At 42.0% G+C, this 20,968-nt stretch overlaps 1 protein-coding gene across 1 annotated transcript in view; it reads left to right on the top strand.

The window, feature by feature from the left end:
* The window catches only part of OPN5 (opsin 5), a 344,280-nt gene that overhangs the window by 201,299 nt on the left and 122,013 nt on the right, over positions 1-20,968 (top strand). Inside the window, exon 3 of the mRNA XM_069236052.1 lies at positions 2,527-2,646. Within this exon, the coding sequence (XP_069092153.1) occupies positions 2,527-2,646 (120 nt within the window). The remainder of the gene's footprint in view (positions 1-2,526; positions 2,647-20,968) is intronic.

The raw sequence follows: 20,968 nt of genomic DNA, 5'->3' as shown, positions 1-20,968 counted from the left end.
TCCTTAGTAAATAATCATACAAGGGGACGCGTATAGGTCGATGAATCTTTTGGATCGCATAGGGTATCCTAGTCAAGTATAGCGAGTAAAAGAAAACTTCAAAAATTCAATCTGATCGACTCAAATATCCATGAATTAATCTAATCCGCAAAAAAACACCATGACTCATATGAAAGTTAGTTCTGTTTATTCCCTATTGGTTTCAACTCTACTCATAAAACTTTATTTAACCATATCATGATTACCAATTTCCTTTATTACCAACATAAGCAATAAATTCTCATCACTTGTTAATATGCAATCAACGTTAAACAAGCAAATAGCAATTCGTAATATATCGAATGATTCAGCAATGTAAGTCAATCAGTCTAAGTCACCCTCAGCCACTCTTGTCAGCCAACCTATCTCCAGATTAGCATCAGCATGTGGGTCTTCATGCTAAAACTATTTAGTCAAAAATCATTAATTTGGAAAATCTATCTAGAAGAGAAAAACACTTTAAACACTGCAGTTAGTACCTAGAAAGATCGGCATTTATTAGTCAGTCAGGTTATAGCTACCTATCCAAGATAGATCAGCAACGAGTCAGACTTCGTCTCCAGGTCATTAGTCATCAGCAAGGCTCAGGATCACAGAAGCAAGCCCAAGTTTCAGCTCTTCGGATAGCGTCTCCTGACGTCATCAACTTTCGCCTCTCCGTTCTGATTTTTCCTCTCATGTCATGCCTTTTATTAGGGTCTCTCAGTCCGTCTCACAATTTGCCCATTGGTCAACCTTATCAGGGGTTATGACTCTAACCTATAATTTTTGTTTACCACTTGTCTGTGTTATTTTGAGAGTCAAGTTCCATTAACATGATTGGTTCTTCTGTCGATGAGAACATCATCCGGTTCTTCAGGTAACAAAATTGTTGCTCCCAGCTCTTAGTCTGTAGCTCCATTGTTCAAGTCCTGGGAAAGTACATTTAGACTACTTCTACACATAATTGTATCACTTTGTTCTGATCGTCTCCTGTCCGCTGGTGAGTTTGCAGTTTTCTATTAGCAGAGCTCAAAGTTGAACTCTGTACAGTTCAAGGTTCTTCTCTCCAGTTCCAGTCTGCGGCAGCTCATCGCGTCTCCATGTTTAAGCAGGCAAGGCCTAGAGCTGACTAGGCCTCCGGCTAAACTAAGAACATATGGCATTACAAAACATAGATTATATCGTTAATTATGATATATTAATACAAACTTTAAAACATTTCACAGTATTTAGTACTTTTAGCACAGATGGTGACCACTCCCCGTGGGCGCATTTTGCACATTACACGTTATTTCATTTATTAATATATATCTTTTCATTAGTATGTATACACAAGTCATTAGCATATTCTCATATTAGCATATCTGCTCCAACACGTTGAATGGTTCTTGGATACCCCTTACCAGCACCGGTTTTTGCCATTGGCGACTTGTGGGAGTGGAGGGGGGGGAGTCACAACAGGCACCAGAGGGGTTGAAGTTCAGTAGGCTCGCCAGAAACACGTCTAGATGGCCATCTTGTTAAAGCTCTGCTGCTGTCTACCACATTCTTATGTAGGGCTTAGGGTGATCAGGAGTGGTGTTTTCAGCACTGAGCACAGAATATTTGCCTGGAGCATATCTCATCGACCCCAGAAGAATCTTTCTGAAGCAATGCCCAACCTAGAACCCAATAGACTTGGCCAATGTCTGAGCCAATTAATCTGTCAGGCAATGGCTCAGGGTGCAAAGCATGCTTCTGGAACCTGTCAAAGGCAACCATTGACGATTGACTTGTGGGAGCTGTGGAAACCGGTGCAGACATTATCAAACAGGGTATGGTCTATTGGCCACCTAAAACTTTGTACATGTGGTCCCGTAGCTGAAGTCCAACAGGTTCAGTTTGGAATTTATGAAATGGCTATATGTTTGCATAGGATTTCTTGTTTTCATGTTGAAGAATGACTCTTTTTATATATCTAACACCATAATACTTGCACACTTACAAAGAGGACCTATAACATGCCAGCTATAAAACAAATTCTAGGATTTTATTTTTGAGGGCAAATCTGTTGGTGCATCTTAGTGCCCAGGATCAGTTGATCTTAGAATTTAGATAATGACTATAACTTTTCTTCAGTTGAGGAGCAACAGACAGACAGGCAGGTGAATAGATAGACAGGCAGGTAGATAGATAGATACATAGATAGATAGATAGATAGATAGATAGATAGATAGATAGATAGATAGATAGATAGATAGATAGATAGATAGATAGATAGATAGATAGATAGATAGATAGACTAAAGGATGGACGGATGGATGGATAGATAAACATTGGTCCGGTAAAAGAAGCTAGCTGTTGAATGTAATCTATTAAATTAGCCACATTCCTTGTTAGAGATCAGTGCATACTAAAGGACATCCCTGCAGGGTTTAGATCAATATTTTTTTCTTTGAATTATATTTTGCCCATTTCTTTCAAGCTGCAGCCTGTATGGAGTTATGTACTCTGTTTTTCTTGCAGGTGTTCTGTCAACTGTGGGTAATGGATACGTTATTGTTTTATCTGCAAAAAAGAAAAAGAAGCTGAGACCCGCGGAGCTCATGACAGTTAATCTGGCATTTTGTGACTTGGGGATTTCAGGTAATTTTGCAGCCATTTCCACTTTTATGACTTGTCAGGGAACTTTACATCATGTGATGATCCACAAAGTCATGCTATAAAATCAGAACATTGCTATCTGATTCTGTGACTAACATAAACTCAAAAATGTTGAAAATCTTTGAAAATATATTCTGTTTTGCATGAAAAATATGATTTCCTATCAGTGCAACGCAGCTGCTAAAAAAAGACAAATCCATTCAGTCAAATTGAAAGTGCTGGCCTACGATAACAACATATTTCCTGTAGCTATAAACTTGTACTTTAATCAAACAGCCACATTATAAACCTTTTTTGATGTTGTAAAGCAACAATAACCTCTGCAAAAAAAGAACACACTTTTAAAATACCAATTGGTCTGACTTTAAAAGAATGTTGTATGGTAATGTGAAGTATATGATTTTCTCAGGCCGCGAGCGAGCGCATCCAAAACGGTGCTCCCGCTGTCACCGCTTCTGGCCGCGACAATGGTATAATCAGAGCGGCTCATGAGTGCAGCCACACCTTAGGTAGACTTTCTACTTGAGGTGCATCTAAATCTACTCAAAATTGGTTTTTGAGTGGATTTTCTTCTGCAATGGACCCTTCGAGTTCTTTTGAATGTGAAGCCTTTTTTTTCCAACAGGAAGGAAGTGCCCCAGAGACTCCAACTTCCTGTTCTTGTCCAGCAGGCTCCACCCAGTGCTTTGTCCATCTCCTTGTCACTTTTCACTTGGATTTTGAGGTGAAAGGATCACTCTCTTCGTTTCCTGGAAATATACCTTTGGATTTAAGGACTTTGCGTTTGTGATATCACACAAGTAAATTAAAAAACTATTGTATAAGGGTATTATTTGTGTTTTTGGACATGCACCAGTATTTTTTTGTGCTTTAATTAGATTTTTACATTTTATAGTGGTGGGTGGCCTGGAGTTAAAGTAGGGGCCTAGTTATTTATTTAGCATTTCATTGATTTTTCACCTTTGTAAAGGAAAATGGTTGCACAGCTCAATTCTCCATGTTTGTTAAATTTGAAATATTCATTTATTTACCATATGGCCTAGACTTCCAACAGGCCATCTAGTCAGTAGGCCCAGTACTAGTAGTCATCACTGCATGAAATAAATGGTTCTGTGGTATATGGTTTCAAAACTTCATTTATGTAAGGGTGGCATTGGATTAATTAAAAAAGGTTGGCTATTTGTTGCAATCAAAGATAGATCATTAGTGGGTAGGTAATGTAGGTTTTATGATTTGAAGAATAAAGTCTTAGTTACAGGTATCATCTCAACGCTATATCAATGTCCCACCAGGAGCAGCATCCTGCTGCTCAGCCCACTCTCTCCAACTGATATTTCCAGGCGTGCATAAACATTCTGTGACATCACACACACACACACACTGGCTGAGCAGCAGGTATCAGGGAAACTAGGGTGAGAGAATGCATTATACCTAAATCAGGATGTTAGACTATTGTATGCATTTAATTTTTTTGCAAAAAGTGTATATGTTGTGGGATAATATTTGATGGCAGAGGAGGATGTGAGTTGTTGTATAATTGTTATAGCTATTTTGCACCTCCTTGCCTCACAATAGGTTTCTTTCTTCTCGTCATACAAACATCGGTAACTATTGATAACAAATGTTATTACATCTTTTTTAAAATTTTACTTCAATTAGCTTTATTTTATTTTATATTTTATTTTATTTGTATATTTTTATTTTTTATTTTTTTATAATAGTAATTTCTTAATTTTAATTTAATTTTTTTACTTTTTATTTTAGATTGTTTCATTTGTAAGATGTTTGTATTTTATTTTTTATATCTTAAATGTATTTACTTTTTTTCTTTGCATTTTGCCTTGACCTATCCACCATAGGCACACAGCCGTGCTACAGCTTCAGTTTATTTAGGTATAATTCCATTTTCTCCTGGACACCCTGGCTGCAGTCCACGGCAGACAAATCAGAAGCATGTTTCATTTTTTTAAAGATGATTCCATTTCCCCTGGACCACCATACCGTCATAGGTTTTTAAATAAATTTTCCATTTTCCCATGCAACTCTCTGACTACTGCAGGTGTCTCCTTCAAACAGATGGAGATAAAGCAAAAAGCTATATCTGTATGTTGTGTTGCCTGATTTATAATGAAAGTTTATGGTATGGTGGTGGTGGTTTGACCTTACAATGATTGGATAAATTGTTATTTATTGCATAAGTAACCAACCACACTAATATTGCATTTCTCTGTACTATTTTAACCTGAAAGAATACCACATTTCACTAACTACATGTTCTTTTTTCCTGCTTAGTTGTTTTTAGGTGCACAAAAGAAGAAGAGACAACACCCACAGTATACCAAAGAGAAGACCTGTACAGTGATTTCTGTTCTCCAATCCCTTCTGTTTGTGCAGCTTAGTACTACTGCCAAATGAGAGCATTAAGACGGCCCTAAAGAAAGATGCTCCCAAGAAAGTGGTAAGTGAGAAGAAGCAGCTTTCCACCAGTGGCGTGCTTACCGCAATCTTTTTCGGGAGACCTGTGCCTGCTACACCGGCCTCCGGAGAAGATCCTGGGAGCAGCACTCCTGCACGAACAGCACTACCCTAAACAAAGCCCAAGACCATGTCTGTCAGTGAGGCAACCACTGCAATCATGGTAACGCGGGCAAGCAGTGATGCTGAATTTGATTTGTCCTTTTTGCAAAGTAGTACCCAGTCATTGGCCCTCATTACAACTTTGGCGGGTGGCAACCGCCACCCACCAAGTTGTATCCTCCGTGCGGCCGCCAATGCGGCCGCACTCCCACGGTGGCCATAATGACATCCCAGCTGGGCCGGCAGGCTGAAACCTAGTTTCCAAATTGAGCGTGCGGTGTTGCGGCGGTGCAACGGGTGCAGTTGTACCTGTCGCGCTTTTCACAGTCTGCTATGCAGACAGTGAAAAGCTCCATGGGGCCATGGCAGGGGGGGCATGGGCAGTGCCGTGGGCCCCCAGGGGGCCCGTGACTCCCCTTCCGCCAGCCTTTTCATGGCGGGAGGGGGACTCGTAAGCCCCTGGTCAGCACTGCAAGCAGTGCTGCCCTGGGGGATTACATCTGCCGGGACCAATGTTTCCGCCACGGTCGTAATCCCAAGGAAAGCACCGCCAGCCTGTTGGCGGTGCTTCAGACGGAACAGCCCTGGAGGTCTTTGACCGCCAAGGTTTTAATGAAGGCCATTGAGTAAAGTGGACAGCAATAATAAATCTTCCTGAAGTTGAAGCAGAACTGTAGGCCGAGCTTCCTGCCAAGCAAGACCCCCCTCTTTTAGAATCATTGGCTCCCAGATGTCCCTCCAGCAAGGAAAATGAAGGGTACTATTCCACGATCTTCTCCAAGCACCACTTCTGATGATGATGATAGGGAGATGCACGGAGAGGCAAGGGAAAAGAAAAGTCTGAGAGAGCTTAAGAATCATATAAAGGGGTGATGAGGAGGATGATGACGACAAACCAGTCATTGTGGAAGTTGGCATAGAGGAGTCCAACATTACTATCCAACCTGCTCTGAGGCATGTGGTACAGGTAATACTGCCAGCTTCCATATTTGTTAGGCCTCAGCTGAGACCTTCACCAACCCCTACCTCAGTAGAAGTATGCACTGCTGTGAGACAATCAACACACCCACCCACCCTACTTTAGGCATTGGCCCAGTAAAAAAAATACTTCTTCCCAGTTTGGAACTTTTTATGACTAGCAAACAAGAGGAGAACATTGCAATATGCTCCTTTTGCCACACAAGTGTTCACCGAGGTAAGCCTGGTTCACATTATGAATCTGGAGGCCAGACGACCCGTATGAAAAAAACATCACTCAATCCGGTGGGAGGAGCATTTTTAAAAAATTGCTGAACGTGGTCGTGGTGAAGGCAAGGAGAGCCAGGAAACATCAGCTACAACTAGTCAAATCACAGTGCAAGTTGAGGACGAAGAGGGTGACGTACTCATGTAAAACAGCCCTGTCTCCAGCAGTGCACCAGAATCACCCTCCTCAGAGACCTCACAATGGCACAAGAAGACAGAGTCAGATGGAGACACCATGGCATTTGGTGATTGCCTCATGACACACATTGTGTCTACCCCCACCTTACTCTCGAAAGTCACGGTGAAATAGTATTTCGGAGGAGTCACGAAACAGGAAACGAGTGTCGAGGGATGAGTCCTACGTCTCTTTTCCCTTGGCTTACAGACTTTATTAGTGTGAACATCGGAGGCATTTGTTTTCGCGGTATCGGTACGACAAGGCGTTTTTCCACGAAGGGATTGCCGGTAGCAAGGTAGGAGTCGACTGTATAGCAGTCTAAATGATGGGAAGTTTCACTGCATGGATATGTCCATGACATATTAAACATATTGGCCAATTTGGATTCGCATAGATACTTGGAACTAGCGGGCTCTTTCCCTAGAGGTTATCTGTTTCATTTATGTTAATGCATTAACTTGGTGCTATAAAGATTATCAAACCTGTCTTCATTTCTAAATTTGTTACAGATCAAATAGTGTCTGGATTACAGAGCGACCTCTTTAAACTGTATGTCAGTTTTGCCATGTTAATCAATTGCACTTCATCGGGAATTTTTCCACTGGGAAAGAAATGAGCACAGGTTGGTTAAATTTATATGTGGACATTCTTAGTTAAACATTGTGGGTGTTTTGATAAGTTATGGGACATTGCCTCTGCCATTTTACAGATGCGTAGTGCCCCTGTACCCTACTGGATAAATAGAACCTGAACAGCTCATACTAAATACAAAGGGACAAGGTACAGAACTTTGTAATACCTTCCCCCCATTGGGGTAATAACTAGAATACGATCACAGATGGTACTAACAAATATTTTGACTATCCGAACACTCAGAGACTTATGCATCCTCACTCCTTTTTGGTGATATAACTATTACTAACCTGCATGAAATCAACTTATGTGTGTTGTTCATTTGTATAATAACCAAAACCACATTTATTTCCCTCAAAGGTTAACATTAGAGATACCACTGGGTTAGAAATAATAGGCTGGTTTCCACATTTACTTAGGCTGCACAGATTTCATTTGATGTTTGTGAGATCTTGGTGTAGTGGCTCTGTGTTCACAAGGTTCATAGTTTTTAGAATTTCGACACGCTTGTGGTGATTTTTATGAAGCTTTGTCTGGTAGCATGTTTTCAGACAATGGTTGGAATATGAATGGGACATTAAGTTGCATTAAGGACTTTTATAATTTACTTTGTCAGCCTTGAGAAAGTCCCTTCGGGGACGAATCACGTGTCGGCTGAATTTGGTTCGGATTCTGCAGCGAATTGTTTCGTATTGGATACTAAGAACCTGTATTGCCTCAAGTCAACATATTGGACAGTACACACCCGTGCCACGGACTATTTGGACTTGGGTGTTTTGACTTTGAGTCTTTGGAGATCAATAATAGGTACTTTTCAGACGAGTTGTGTCAAATTTGTGATATTTATGTCTTCAATTCTCTGTTGCAATTTTTATTATTAGTTTTATCTGTATGTATATATGTGTATCTTTTTTGTATTAAATGTGAATTTCAAATAGTGTAGTCTTGGAGCCAGTACACAGAACTGTTATTCACTTGAACTGTACTAGGGTTGTCTATGGAAGTTTAAATAGAACCAAAGGATCCAGGGTTTTAACTATTATTTGAAGCAAATTATTACTAGTGTGCTCCATTCTTTTTTTCATTATAGTTTGTTGGTGCAAGTTACTCTCGAAAGTCACCTGTGTCAGTGGTCCAAGAAAAGAAGAAAATCCAGGCTACTATTACATGCATGTTTAGGCAGGAGGTGCCCTTCTACCGCAACCACTGATAGCACGTTTACACAATGAGAATCTGGCAAAAATGTAAGCACTGTACCTCCTCCCTTTTTCTTTTGTGGAAAGAGTGGGATTCTTAGAATTTGTGGCAACCATCTGTCTGAAATGGAAGGTTTCAAGTCAGACCTATTTTGCCAGAGTTGCTATTCCAGCACTGCATCACAATGTATTGCAATTGGTAGGACAGGCTTTGAAGCAAAGTGTTGTCCGCACTATCCACCTGATGACAGACATATGGACCAGTTGCAAGGCAACTGATTGCATGTGCATCACTGCACACTGGATCTCTTTTGCGGGGGTAAAGCGAAAGCTGTCTACAGGTCTTGGTCCTGAAGAAAGTTTTAAGAGCATTTGATGGCATGCAACAGTATCCATGTTCCCCAAGGAGAAATCACATATAGCTGCAAACATCTTCAACCAATTTAACAGCGAAGTGTCTGAATGGCTACAACCCAGAAGGACTCCAAATTGGATTGGTCGCCACAGACAATGTCAGTAACATAGTTAAGACTATGGTAGATGGTGGCTATTTAAGAGTCCTGTATTTCAGTGTCCTGTATTTGGTGCACTGCATCAACCTGGTTGTGCAAAACTTTCTAAAAAAAGAAGACAAAGACAGACCACCTGCAGATGAATCTGCACTCATTTTCAGCCATTCTTTTAAAGCACAGAAGCAGTTGCAGATTATTCAGCGTGCAAATAGAGTAGCAAGTAAAGCCCTGATACAGAGCTGTGTCAACACATTGGAACTCGACCTATAATATTTTGCAATGTCTGTTTGAGAAGTACAGACGGATCAATGACTATGTCATTCATAGAGGATGGGATGCAATTGCGAAAGCTATCACCATGGATATGGACAAATGGGCCTAGTCAAATCCCAGACAACAAATGCTACTCCCTTTTAAAGTTTCACACGGGAAGCTAGCAAGGAGGACAGTACTATCGGCCATGCTATCCCGTTGTTGCATCTGCTGCAGAACCAGCTAAAAAAGGTGACTGAAAGGTTCGCACTTGGAGATGTGAACAAAAAAGTAGAAGGGCATACCTTGGTTGAGAGCTTAAGCTATTGCTTGACTTGTAATCCAAGGCTGCAAAATGACGTTATCTCATCCAAAGAGTAGATCTGTGCCGCCCTATTTGATCCACGCTACAAAAACATCTTCCCACTTTCATTCATCTTTCTGAAGGGGATGTTTCAAAATACAAGAGGAGGATTGTTGAGCAAGCCAGAGACCATTAAGAAGAACTGTTGGAACTTAGAGTTCCACTTTACGGTTCTGGGGTGCTGCCTTCAACTTCCATAGACGGCAGTCTTGTCTCATCACGGCAGCCAACACCAGGCACAAGAACACCTGCAACAACAGCAACAGAAGAATTGGACCCATCATCTTCATTGGCTTGGTTTCAAGTGGCAGGTCTTCCAGTGCAGAGGAGAAGGCAAAAGAGGTCAAACAAGGAGCAGCACCAATGACCATTGAGAGGATGTTCTAGGAGTATCCTGATAACCCAAAAGATGTGCATATGTATTAAAACCCACTGGTATATTGATAAGGAAAGATGCACCAATGGCCAGAGCTCAGCAGGCTGGGAATAAAGTTTGTCCTGTAGCCAGTGTGTCTGCTGAATGTATGTTCAGTGCAACTGGTGCAGCTGTTACAGTGCGAAGGACCAGTCTCTCGCCTCAAGACATGGAGAGATAGACCATGATCAAAATGAACCAACATTTCATACCACCTGACTATGCTGTGCCCGAAACACCATAAAATAGAACTGAATTGAATTAATTAGATTCTTATAAAGCACAACTGCCACTCCCCAAGAAGCATCCTGACACTGTGAGAAGAAGCCATTTAATCATAAGAACTGAACTCTGGAGCTTTTTAGATCAAAACAATCATGGAGTATCAGAGCAAATCCGGAATAGTGAAAAGCTAGGTTTTTAACTGACTTTTTAAGGTTTCTTTTGATTCAGTAAGTCTTAGGGCAATAGGAAGTTTGTTCCAAGCCCTAGGATTGAAAAGGATTTGCCACCTCGTGTCCTAAGTCTGAAACAGGCAGGCTTTAGGAGGTTTGCCCAGGAGGACCTCAGGGGCCTAATTGTCATATAATGAATATAACTAGCCGCGTATGACACACAACTGATCCTCTCACTCACGAATAGCCCCACCACCACAAAGACCAACCTCCACAACGGACTTCACACCACTGCCAAATGGATGGAGATAAGCTGCCTCAAACTGAACTTGGATAAGACCGAGATCGTCCTCTTCGGCTCCAACAAATCAGCATGGGATGACTCCTGGTGGCCTGCCACTCTAGGAGCCGCTCCAACTCCCACCACCCACGCACGCAAGCTCGGCTTCATACTGGACTCATCGCTCATTATGACCCAGCAAGTCAATGCCATCTTATCCTCATGCTTTAACACCCTCCGCATAGTTCGCAAGACCTTCAGATGGATCCCCATTGAAACCAGAAGAACGGTCACCCACGCCCTCGCCAGCAGTAGACTGGACTACGGCAACGCTCTCTACACTGGAACAACGGCCAAGCTCCAGAGAAAACATCAGCGCATTCACAATGCCTCAGCACGCCTCATCCTCAACCTCTCTCGCCACAAACATATCTCAGCCCACCTCAGAGACCTCCACTGGCTCCCGGTCAACACTAGAATCATCTTCAAACTCCTGATCCACGCTCACAAGGCTCTCCACAACGCCGGCCCTGCCTTCCTCAACGAGCGTCTCAACTTCCACGTTCCGACATGCCAGCCCTGCTCCGCCAACCTCGCCACGTCCCCCGCATCCACCACACCACGACCGGTGGCAGATCCTTCTCCCACCTCGCCGACAAGACTTGGAACTCCCTCCCTGTCAACCTACCCCTGACCCAGGACCTTCTGACCTTCAGGAAGCATCTCAAGACCTGGCTATTTGAGCAGTAGCCCCCCGCGCCTTGAGACCCTACTGGGTGAGTAGCACGCTTAACAAATGATTGATTGATTGAACTAGCCGATAAGTATCTGGGTCCTATGGACCAAAATGCTCTGAAAGTTAATAGAAGTAATTTAAAAAGCAGCCTTTTGTATACTGGTAGCCAGGGTAAAGCCATCAGCACAGCTGATGCAGAGGAATAGCTTGGAAGTCTTAATACTACTCTTGCGGCTGCATGCTGTACAATTTCAAGTTTGTAGACAGCCTCTTTGGAGGAGCCAACATACAGGCTGTTACAGTCTAGACTTTATCAAAGCATGAGCCACTGTCCTTTTTGCTGCTGATGGGAGATAATCAAAGAACGTCTTTAATGATTTTATTAAATTAACACATCCCTGCTAAAGCGGGTGCTTGTGGACAAAAAGACAGAGCAGCATCAAATTGTACTTCCAGATACCTAATTGTTTCTACCATAGCATGGGGAGGGGCAGCAAATCCGGGTCACCACCGGACTGGGTCAAAAAAGTTTGAGGTGCCCAATAGCAACATCTCAGTTTTTTCAGTATTACACCTTAAGTGATTTTATTTCATCCACCAGATAATTGCAGTACAACAGTTTTTTAAATTAAGCTCAGAGTTGATGGATGCCTTGTCCAACAATAAGATCAGATATATAATGTCCACATAAGAGGTTGCTTCAATGCCAAGAGAGGTGATCAAGGCAATTAGTGGGGTCATGTATATATTAAAGATGAGCCCTGTGGGACCCTTGATGGCACTTCCATTTCTACGGATGAGAAAGGGCCTTATCAGACTATTTGTCTTCAATCTTTAAGAAATTATTTGATCCAAGACATGGCAAGCTCTGAGATCCCACAGTCTTGGATGGAATGGAGCAGTATGTCATGGGAGATGGTATAAAATGCAGCATATAAATCCGGTAATATCAACACTGCATTTTTCCCTGCATCCAAAGTTAATTTTAGAGTATCCACCACCTCCAACAGGCCAGATTCTGTGGTATGTTTAGGACGGAAACCTGATTGTCATTGATGAAGTAGATTGGCATTTTCTAAAAATGCAATAGTGCATTTAGCAATTTTTCCAGCATTGTATTCATAGTAGGTAATAAATAGATGGGACACATGTTAGACAGTACAGTTGGATTGGGTAAAGGCTTTTTTTGCAGAGGTCTAACCACTGCCAGCTTCCATTCCATCGGAATTCGGCAGTGGCTAGAGACGTGTTGAGGATCTCATTGATCACAGGATTAAGAATGTCGACAACTTTGTGAAAGACAGACGGGGGCTGGGATCATTTGTGGATTCTGATTTACAGGCTATCATTGCCTGTCAAGACTGGTCTAAAGTAATTGTCTGGAAGGTAGTTAGAAATTCTGTTAATGCCTTCTGTGGGATGCCTGCGAGCTTCCTCAATCTGGGTGATAAAGTACAGTTTTTTTGCTGCCTTAATCTGACCGTGATAGGCATTTAGGGCTATTTTAAAACAGTGTAAATCTTTCAAATTATAGGCCTTCTGACATTTCCAGTCAAGTTGCTTACAATGTCGATGTTGTTCTGCTAGAATCAGGGTGAACCAAGGGACTGAAGGTTGAGATTTACCTTTCTTCTTTTTTGCTGATGAAACTGGTACAGAATCATCAATTGTATAAGTCATCCACTTATTGATGGAAGCAATATCTGCCGCCATATCATCCACCAAGGTTGGGCTGCAGGCAGATACATTTAATGGAAAATTCTGACCTCTTAGTAGTTTGCCTGAGGTACGCTTAGTGGGAGAAATTATTTTACCCATAGACAGAGGAGTAGTCCTCCTCTCAGCAGGAATACTAAAAGGGACCAGCATATGATCTGACCAGGTCTGCCTTACCGGGGCTTCCAGCATTAAGTTGGGATTATTAAAAAAGATCCCATCTAAAGTGTGGCCAGCAGTATGTATAGATAATGTTTACCAACTGCTTAAGTCCTATAATACTTGAAGTGTCTAAAAGGTTAACTACATTTAAGTTGTTTTCACACTCTTGGTGGAAATTAAAATCCCACATTAGTGAGAATTGAGCATGGCGTAATGAAAAAGTGGGCCATGGTTTCTCCCAGGGAGGATAGAAATGTCATACCCGGGCCAGAGGGATGATAAATTAGCCCTCCTGTGAACAATTGTGAATGATCAATCTTAAAACAGAAGCCTAAACTCTCTGCTCCTTTCAGGAAATCTAGATCAACAGTTTAATATTGAAAGATGTCTCGAAAAACAGTGGCCATGCCACCACCACACTTTGCTTGTCTATCCTGCCTGGTAATAGTGCATCCGGGAGGTAGGGAAAGGGGAATAGCAGGATTGCACCAATCCTTCAGCTAAGTTTCAGTAATAAAAAGAAAATCCAGTTCACTATCTTTTATAAGATCGAAGATTTGCTGAGTGTGTTTGTTTATCAAACAAACATTAATTTTGCCTTCTACCAATGGACCCTCCTCGTGGACATGTTTTTAAATGGGAGGAGGTTCAGGGGAAGCCCCCAAAGTACATTTACATTCACAGCAAGAAAAAGGCCTTTCAACTTCCAAAAGAGGAGGGGTAGATCCACGTTGCAAGGTAACATCAATAAAAGATTTTAAAAATTCAGAAGACAGTGATTTATCTGATTGCAAATGAACAGCATAGCTGGTCGTAATCTGGGTGCAGAAAGGCTCAGATGGGCTTGCCTTTGGCACATCTGTGGCATCTCCCCCCAAATATTTTTCCCTCTAAAAAGTCAAGACCAGCCACATCTCAAAATGGCAGCTCAAAAACAGGCTCTCTGCCCACCAGGAAGTGGAATCAGGAACAAAGTGCAATGTGCAGTAGAAACACAAATTCACTCAGAAAGGTATCAATAAAAATGCCAGACAATACCCCCACACAAATAGAATTTTAAAAATAACCAGAGAGGTATTCCTAGTTTAAGACAATTCATGAGTACAGAACAGATTCAATGTAGCCCTTCGTTGCTCGTCCGCAACATATCCCCTCGTAAGTACTTTTCCCTTCAAAAAGACTAGACCGGCAGCGTCTCAAAATGACGTCTTAAAAACGGGATTCCTGCCCAGCAGGAAGTGGAATCAGGAACAAAGTGCAATGTGCAATAAAAACAAAAATTCACTCAGAGAGTTACAAAAAAACACCAGAACATATTACCACAGAAATCGAATTGTAAAAATAATCAGAGATGCATTCCTAATTTTAAGGCAATTTGTGAGTACAGTGCAGATTCAATGTAACTCTTTGCTGCGCATCTGCAGCATCTTCCCCCTAAAGTAATTTTCCTTCCAAGAAGTCTAGGCTGACTGCAACCCAAAATGACATCTCAAAAACGGGATTCCTACCCATCAGGAAGTGGAATCAGGAACAAAGTGTAATGTGCAATAAAAACAATAATTCACTCAGAGAGTTACCAATAAAAAAGCCTGAAAATGCTTCACAGAAATCGAATTTTAAAAATAATCAGAGAGGTTTTCCTAATTTTAAGACAATTTGTGACTACAATACAGATTCAATGTAACTCTTCACTGCGTGTCCACATCATCTCCCTCCTTAAGTACTTTTCCCTCCAAAAATACTAGACCGGCCACATCCCAAAATGGCAGCTCAAAAACGAGATTCCTGCCCACCAGGAAGTGGAATCAGTAACAAAGTGCAACGTGCAGTAAAAACAAAAATTTACTCAGGGAGTTACCAAAAGAAATGTCCGAAAATAACCCCACAAAAATCAAATTGAAAAACAAGTAAGAGAAGTATTTCTAAATTTAAGACAATTTGTGAGTACAGTACAAATTCAGTGTAGCTCTTCGCTGCAGGTCCGCGGCATCTCCCCCTTAAGTTCTTTTCCCTCAAAAAAGACTAAACCATCCACGTCCCAAAATGGCAGCTCACAAATGTGATTTCTGACCACCAGGAAGTGGAATCGGAATAAAGTGCAATGTGCAGTAAAAACAAAAGTTCCTATAAAAACCAGAAAATGCCCACACAGAAATCACATTTTAAAAATATTCAGAGAAGTATTCCTAATTTTAACACAATTTGTGAGTACAATACAAATTCAATGTAGCTCTTTGCTACACAGGAGGAGGAGGATCATCAGTCAGAATCAAATGTATTAGTGACCAACTTCTGGGTGAACCACCTTAGTTTGAGGGCAAACTTTACTCCCCAGACTGAATATTCCACTGCTACCATAGAACGTTGTAATTATTTCTCATTAAACTTCTTTCTTTGCAAAAACAATAGCTGGTGGAACATTATGTTTGTGTCGGATTCATGCTGCCCAACCATTTTTTAGTCAAATATGTGGCCGGATTGAAGTTGAACCCGTGTGCAGTAAAGAGGCCTCCAGATTCCCTTCAGGATGTTTGAGAAAGCGCCTGCCTCCATAACATGCAATTGCCTATCATTGTTTTTGCACCACCTAGCAGGGCTGCCCCTGAAGATCACTGATTAAAAGACTGCCAGTGCCAATGCCAAATTCCAATGGGTTGCCAGTATCAAAGAGGACATAAGATGTTGTACCTACCACCATGCATGGATTAGAAGAGGTAACTACTAACTATTGCACCAATGAGTGATGCTATATTGAGTGATTGTGAGTGATTAATGATCTATGTGGGAGCAGACAGTGAGGCTGGGACTTCAACAAATTTGTAAACTTGATTTTCATGATTTGCAATGTTTGGTGACTGATGAGTGATAATTTTTTCCTGAAAGTGATTGGCCTTTCAAACTTAGCAAAATTTATCTGCAGGATCCACTCCTTTTTATGGTTCTTCAGAGACCAAACCAGTCACTTCCATTACCAAACACAAATCTACACAAAATACTCCAATTCTTGTTCTCTATTTGTTCTTCAGTAGAAGTGCACTACACAGGTCTACCTTTCTCAGTTTGTGACTGGGACAGAGTTCCTCAGAATAAGGAGGCAGAGGATGGAAGGATTCAGAACGTGGCAACCTCAACAGCTATAAAGAGAAAATTATGGACTTCAAAGAGAAATCATGATGATGATGAAGACTGAGGCCTAATACTCAGCTCTGTGGACTGGCGAGAGGTGCCTTGATTTGGGAAATGCTGCTGAGTGTGTGTTTGCTGCATTGCTGGCTCAAACATAAAAATTCTCTTTATATTCTTGACCGGCCTGTGAGTCTTCTTGGTACACTCCTGACTCCTCAGAAAGCTTACCTTGCCTCCTTCTGTCCTTCTCCTTTACTTTATAATATAGTTACTGTTGTTCAATATGCAGGCCTTCTCCTAGTCCTCTCCTGCATGAACAAAACATAGTGGAAGCTCTACACTCCCAGGCACCCAAGAGTGACAGACATTTCAAGAAGAATGAAGATGCTTACCTTCAGTCCTCCATAATTTGTATTTTTCAAACCTAGAAGACAGAACATTTCCAGATATACTTTCTTGGGTCTCTCTGGGGTTGAAGGACTAATTGCAATGCATTTAACTAAACTGCGACATATTAATCCCTTCATTTACTTCCACAGCAGATTGATGATGATGTGCTGCTCAGCTTCCCAGTGAATATTATTGTTGCTTCTTTTGTGTAGTGTTTGTCTTTGTCACACTTTTCCCCAAATCCCCTTTCACATCCATTCATCGAGCCCCTGACTTTCTTCCCCTGGCCTGTGTGATATTTATTGAGGTGTGACATAATTTTACAGCATAAACGGATCACACACTTGCTAGTGCGGATGTGGTGAAAGCAACACCAACTCACTGCATGACCTTCTGTTACCTGAGCAATATTCTACACTGGCCCCAGTTACCCACCCATGCATCATTCGCCAACATCATTGTTGACGCCTTCTGTTGTATGTTCTGTATAAACGCTTAACCTTGTACAACCACTCCTGACTCTGAGCCTACTTCTTCTGACTCGAGGAATTCATTTCCTAAGTTTAGTTTTCATTAAATACCAGCTCTCCATTGCTCAGAAGAAGTTCATATTGCTAGTTTTTATCACCTTATCAGGCCTTCTTTGTTGTGAGTCACATACTGTCATCTGAATAGACTGGCCTCAGTCTATCTTAAGTTATGATATATTATATAACCCACTAACTCTCAGTTTTTTCCCAATCTAGTTGACAGTGATAGATAACCCTTTGATTAATCCTGCAGTTGGAGTCCGCATAGAAAGGACTGGCACCTTTGTCTTTCCTGTTAGCACGCTAGCCTGCTGCAACTAGTACCACCGCCATGGGAAAATCCAGCAGTAAAAAGATTGAGGTAGCAGCCCTTGTTTCACCTATTTAGGTAAGAGAAGAACTATGGATTGAAGTGAACTCATTTAATTAGTAATTAACTTGTACTGAAGAAGATGTTGTTTGTGTGTATCTAGGTTTTTGTAAGCAAAATAAGCAATGACCTCCTAGTGGTCAGTATAGTTACAAAGGGCAGTGGAGCAAATATATAAGTAACTAACATATACTGTTTTTAGCAGATTTAAAAAAACAGGCTGCATGAAAAGACAGCAGTACAAACTAAAACACCAACATAAAGATTTGCAGCATAAATCAAGTAAAATAAATGATCCCACTTTATTATTTACAAATAGATAACCCACCCTTTCCGCCCACAACAGGCCAACCTCTCTCCCCAAACAAATCGCCCCACCCCCAAACAAAGTCCAATGAAAGTCCACAATGAAAGTCCACACCGAAGGTCCAAAGAAAAAGTCCAAAGTGCAAAAAAAAACAGTTCCAACTCCCCTTCCTACCCTCTCCACCCACAACGAGTGTCCCTCTCACAAAAAAATAAAAAACAGATCAAAAGAGGGAGTTCTCCACGTGGGTCTGGAGATCATTAAGGGTTGCCTCAATGAGTGTCACCCGGCGGTCCTGGCGAGCGAAATATTGCGGGACACAGCACTGGAAATTGTGGTCCGAGAGTGAGAAAAGGCAGCAGTGGTGGGACGCGGATTGGCTGATGCTAGCTGGAGACATTGCTAACAGTGCAGCTGGGAGGCGCTAGTGGACATTCAGAGGAGCTCAGACTGGCAAGCATCTTGGCAGCTGCCTGGGCCTTGTCCTCTTTCTCCTCCTGAAGAGCTACCAGCCTGTGGATGGCCTCCCACCACGGCTGCCGCAGCTGGGCTGCTACCACCTGGTGAGTAGGAGGCTGTCCACCAGGAGTAACCATATCAAGAAAGAAAAAGGAAAATGACAAATTATAAACAGTGCTCTGTGCAAACCTTTTTTTAAAAAGTAGAGTGCACAGTAACAATACATTTCTGGTCCCTTAGGGTCATTGGAATTTGATGTGGCTGATTATGAGTCACAGGGCCATTTTTTACCCACACATGCATCACTGTAGTTGACTAATATCAAAAGGGTAAAATTTGAACTGGCATGTATCCAATGTGGAAGCCATGAAATAATAATCACTTGTACATAAATGTGGCACATGCCAAAAGGTATTTTTCAGTTTATTTTGGGTGGCTGGGAGAGAACTTTGGAAAGAATAAAGGACTGAAGTACTAGGAGATGACAGAGCGGGCACTGAGAGGGAAGGGAAACACACCTTGTTTTAAGTTTGCAATGCATTGACAACTTTGTAAATACTGCATTAAGCAGATGCACACTGCACAGACAAAGCTATTGTACTGCTGAATTGAACCACACTGCAGTTATGTCATAGTAGCATGGGTGCCTAATGGGGAGAGAGGTATGATGATGGGTAGAAGGATATATATCTGCCTTGCTTAACAACTACAGTGAGTTAAGGGAGTAGACAGAAAATACTCCCCACTTTCAACCAAAGCTTTGATAGCCATGCAAACCAAACAAAGTAGGTGAACAGATACATCTCTGTCCAGAGCAGCTCCCTTGTTTCTTGATCCAAGCAATTATACATTCATCTTTTCATTAATTTATCTTTGATATTCACCATTTAAACTTTGCACCCTCTCATCCAGTCTTTCACCATTCCGATCTAGCCATCCATATATCCACCCGCCCATCTGTACACTCACCTATCCAATATCCACCCGTTCTACCACCCTTTCACCTATCCATCCATTTACCCATGCATCGTTTGGTGCCATCCACCCATCCCCACCCAAGCATCTGAATTTTCAAAGAGAAGAGGCCATTAGGAACTCAACGCCCTGTACCTGCTAAACCAGGGGGTACACAAGTAACACCCTTGCAGTGAATATACTAGTAATTGTCAATGATCAAGAGCAATATGACTTACCAACGCCCGCCCCTGCTGCTGCCGATTCTCCCCCTCTGACCCCTGCTGCATCTGGTGCACTGCTAGTGCTTCTGGCCCCTGCTTTGATGGTTGGTGTGGCTAGAAAAATGTGACACATTTTACATATCAGCAAAAAAAAACTGCAATAGATCACTACAATTCTAGTATCTCCTTCTATCATTCACTTTAACTTTTTGATGGTTAATTATGTTAGAAAAGCCAGGTATTTAGATTAACCACAAAAGTTCTGTAATGGAGGGGCAGAACTAAGTCACTGAAGCCCAAAAAAGAAGTGGAATATTTTGGTTCATCCAGGAGGACCTATGGTGAGGGATTGGTTGGCAAATTCAATGGGCATGAGCTGACTTGGGCACGCAGTCTTGTCGGTAGAGTACCTGTCCTAAAAATCTGTCCTCTTATTATTAAAGTACCAGTCAGCACGATATATAAGGGGAGGAAGGATAGCTAAGCTTAGCAACAAAGCAGAAGAAAGCTACATACTAGTATAGACAGGAGGCAGTCAGGTACATAAACATGAAAAATAGATAAATGCAGGGATAACAAGGATTTAACAAAGTTTAGGTAGAACGAAAATGAGTGCAAAAATGGTAGACAGGCAGAGTAGAAATAAAGAAAAATTATTCGAAATGACAAGAGGTAAAAGTTAGGGAAATAATAATAATAATAAGGAAGACTTATTGAGGCCAGCAGATCCGCCACCTTCAGCACTGGTGGTGGTATTGGCATCATCATCATCTCCTAGACCTACCTCAGACGTTGACCTTTCTTCCCCTTGGGTGCTGAGATAAGAAATAAAGATGATAGAAAACATAGATTAGTGCCACAATTAGGCCCTCATTATGACTTTGGCGGTCTTTTGGAAAGACAGCCTTCATCGCGGGCGCCGTATTAGGACTCACCCAAGGATTTCTGCCCATTTAAGGGTGGAAATCTGACATCACCGGCCTGACCAACGGAGGGTGAGAAGCGGTTCCACTTCCAGCACCGCCACGCCAAAAGGACTCCACCCGACGTATTCCGAGATGTAATACGGCACAGCGGTTCCTGCATGATAGTGCAGCACTGATGGTAGAAACGCCGACACCCATCCCCTCCCGGACGACCACCTCGCCCAGACAGGTAGGCCTGAAATGGGGGGGTTGTGTTGTGTGCATGTGTGGTGTGTGCATGTATGTGTATGTGTAGCGGTATGGGTGTGCGTGAGTGTATGTGTGTATGTATGTGTGCGTGGAGGGTGTGCGTGTCTG

This window comes from Pleurodeles waltl, chromosome 5 (genome assembly GCF_031143425.1).
Source record: "Pleurodeles waltl isolate 20211129_DDA chromosome 5, aPleWal1.hap1.20221129, whole genome shotgun sequence".
Taxonomy (NCBI): Eukaryota; Metazoa; Chordata; class Amphibia; order Caudata; family Salamandridae; genus Pleurodeles; species Pleurodeles waltl.
Note: the sequence above shows the minus strand (reverse complement) of the source record. Positions and strands in the feature narration are given on the sequence as shown.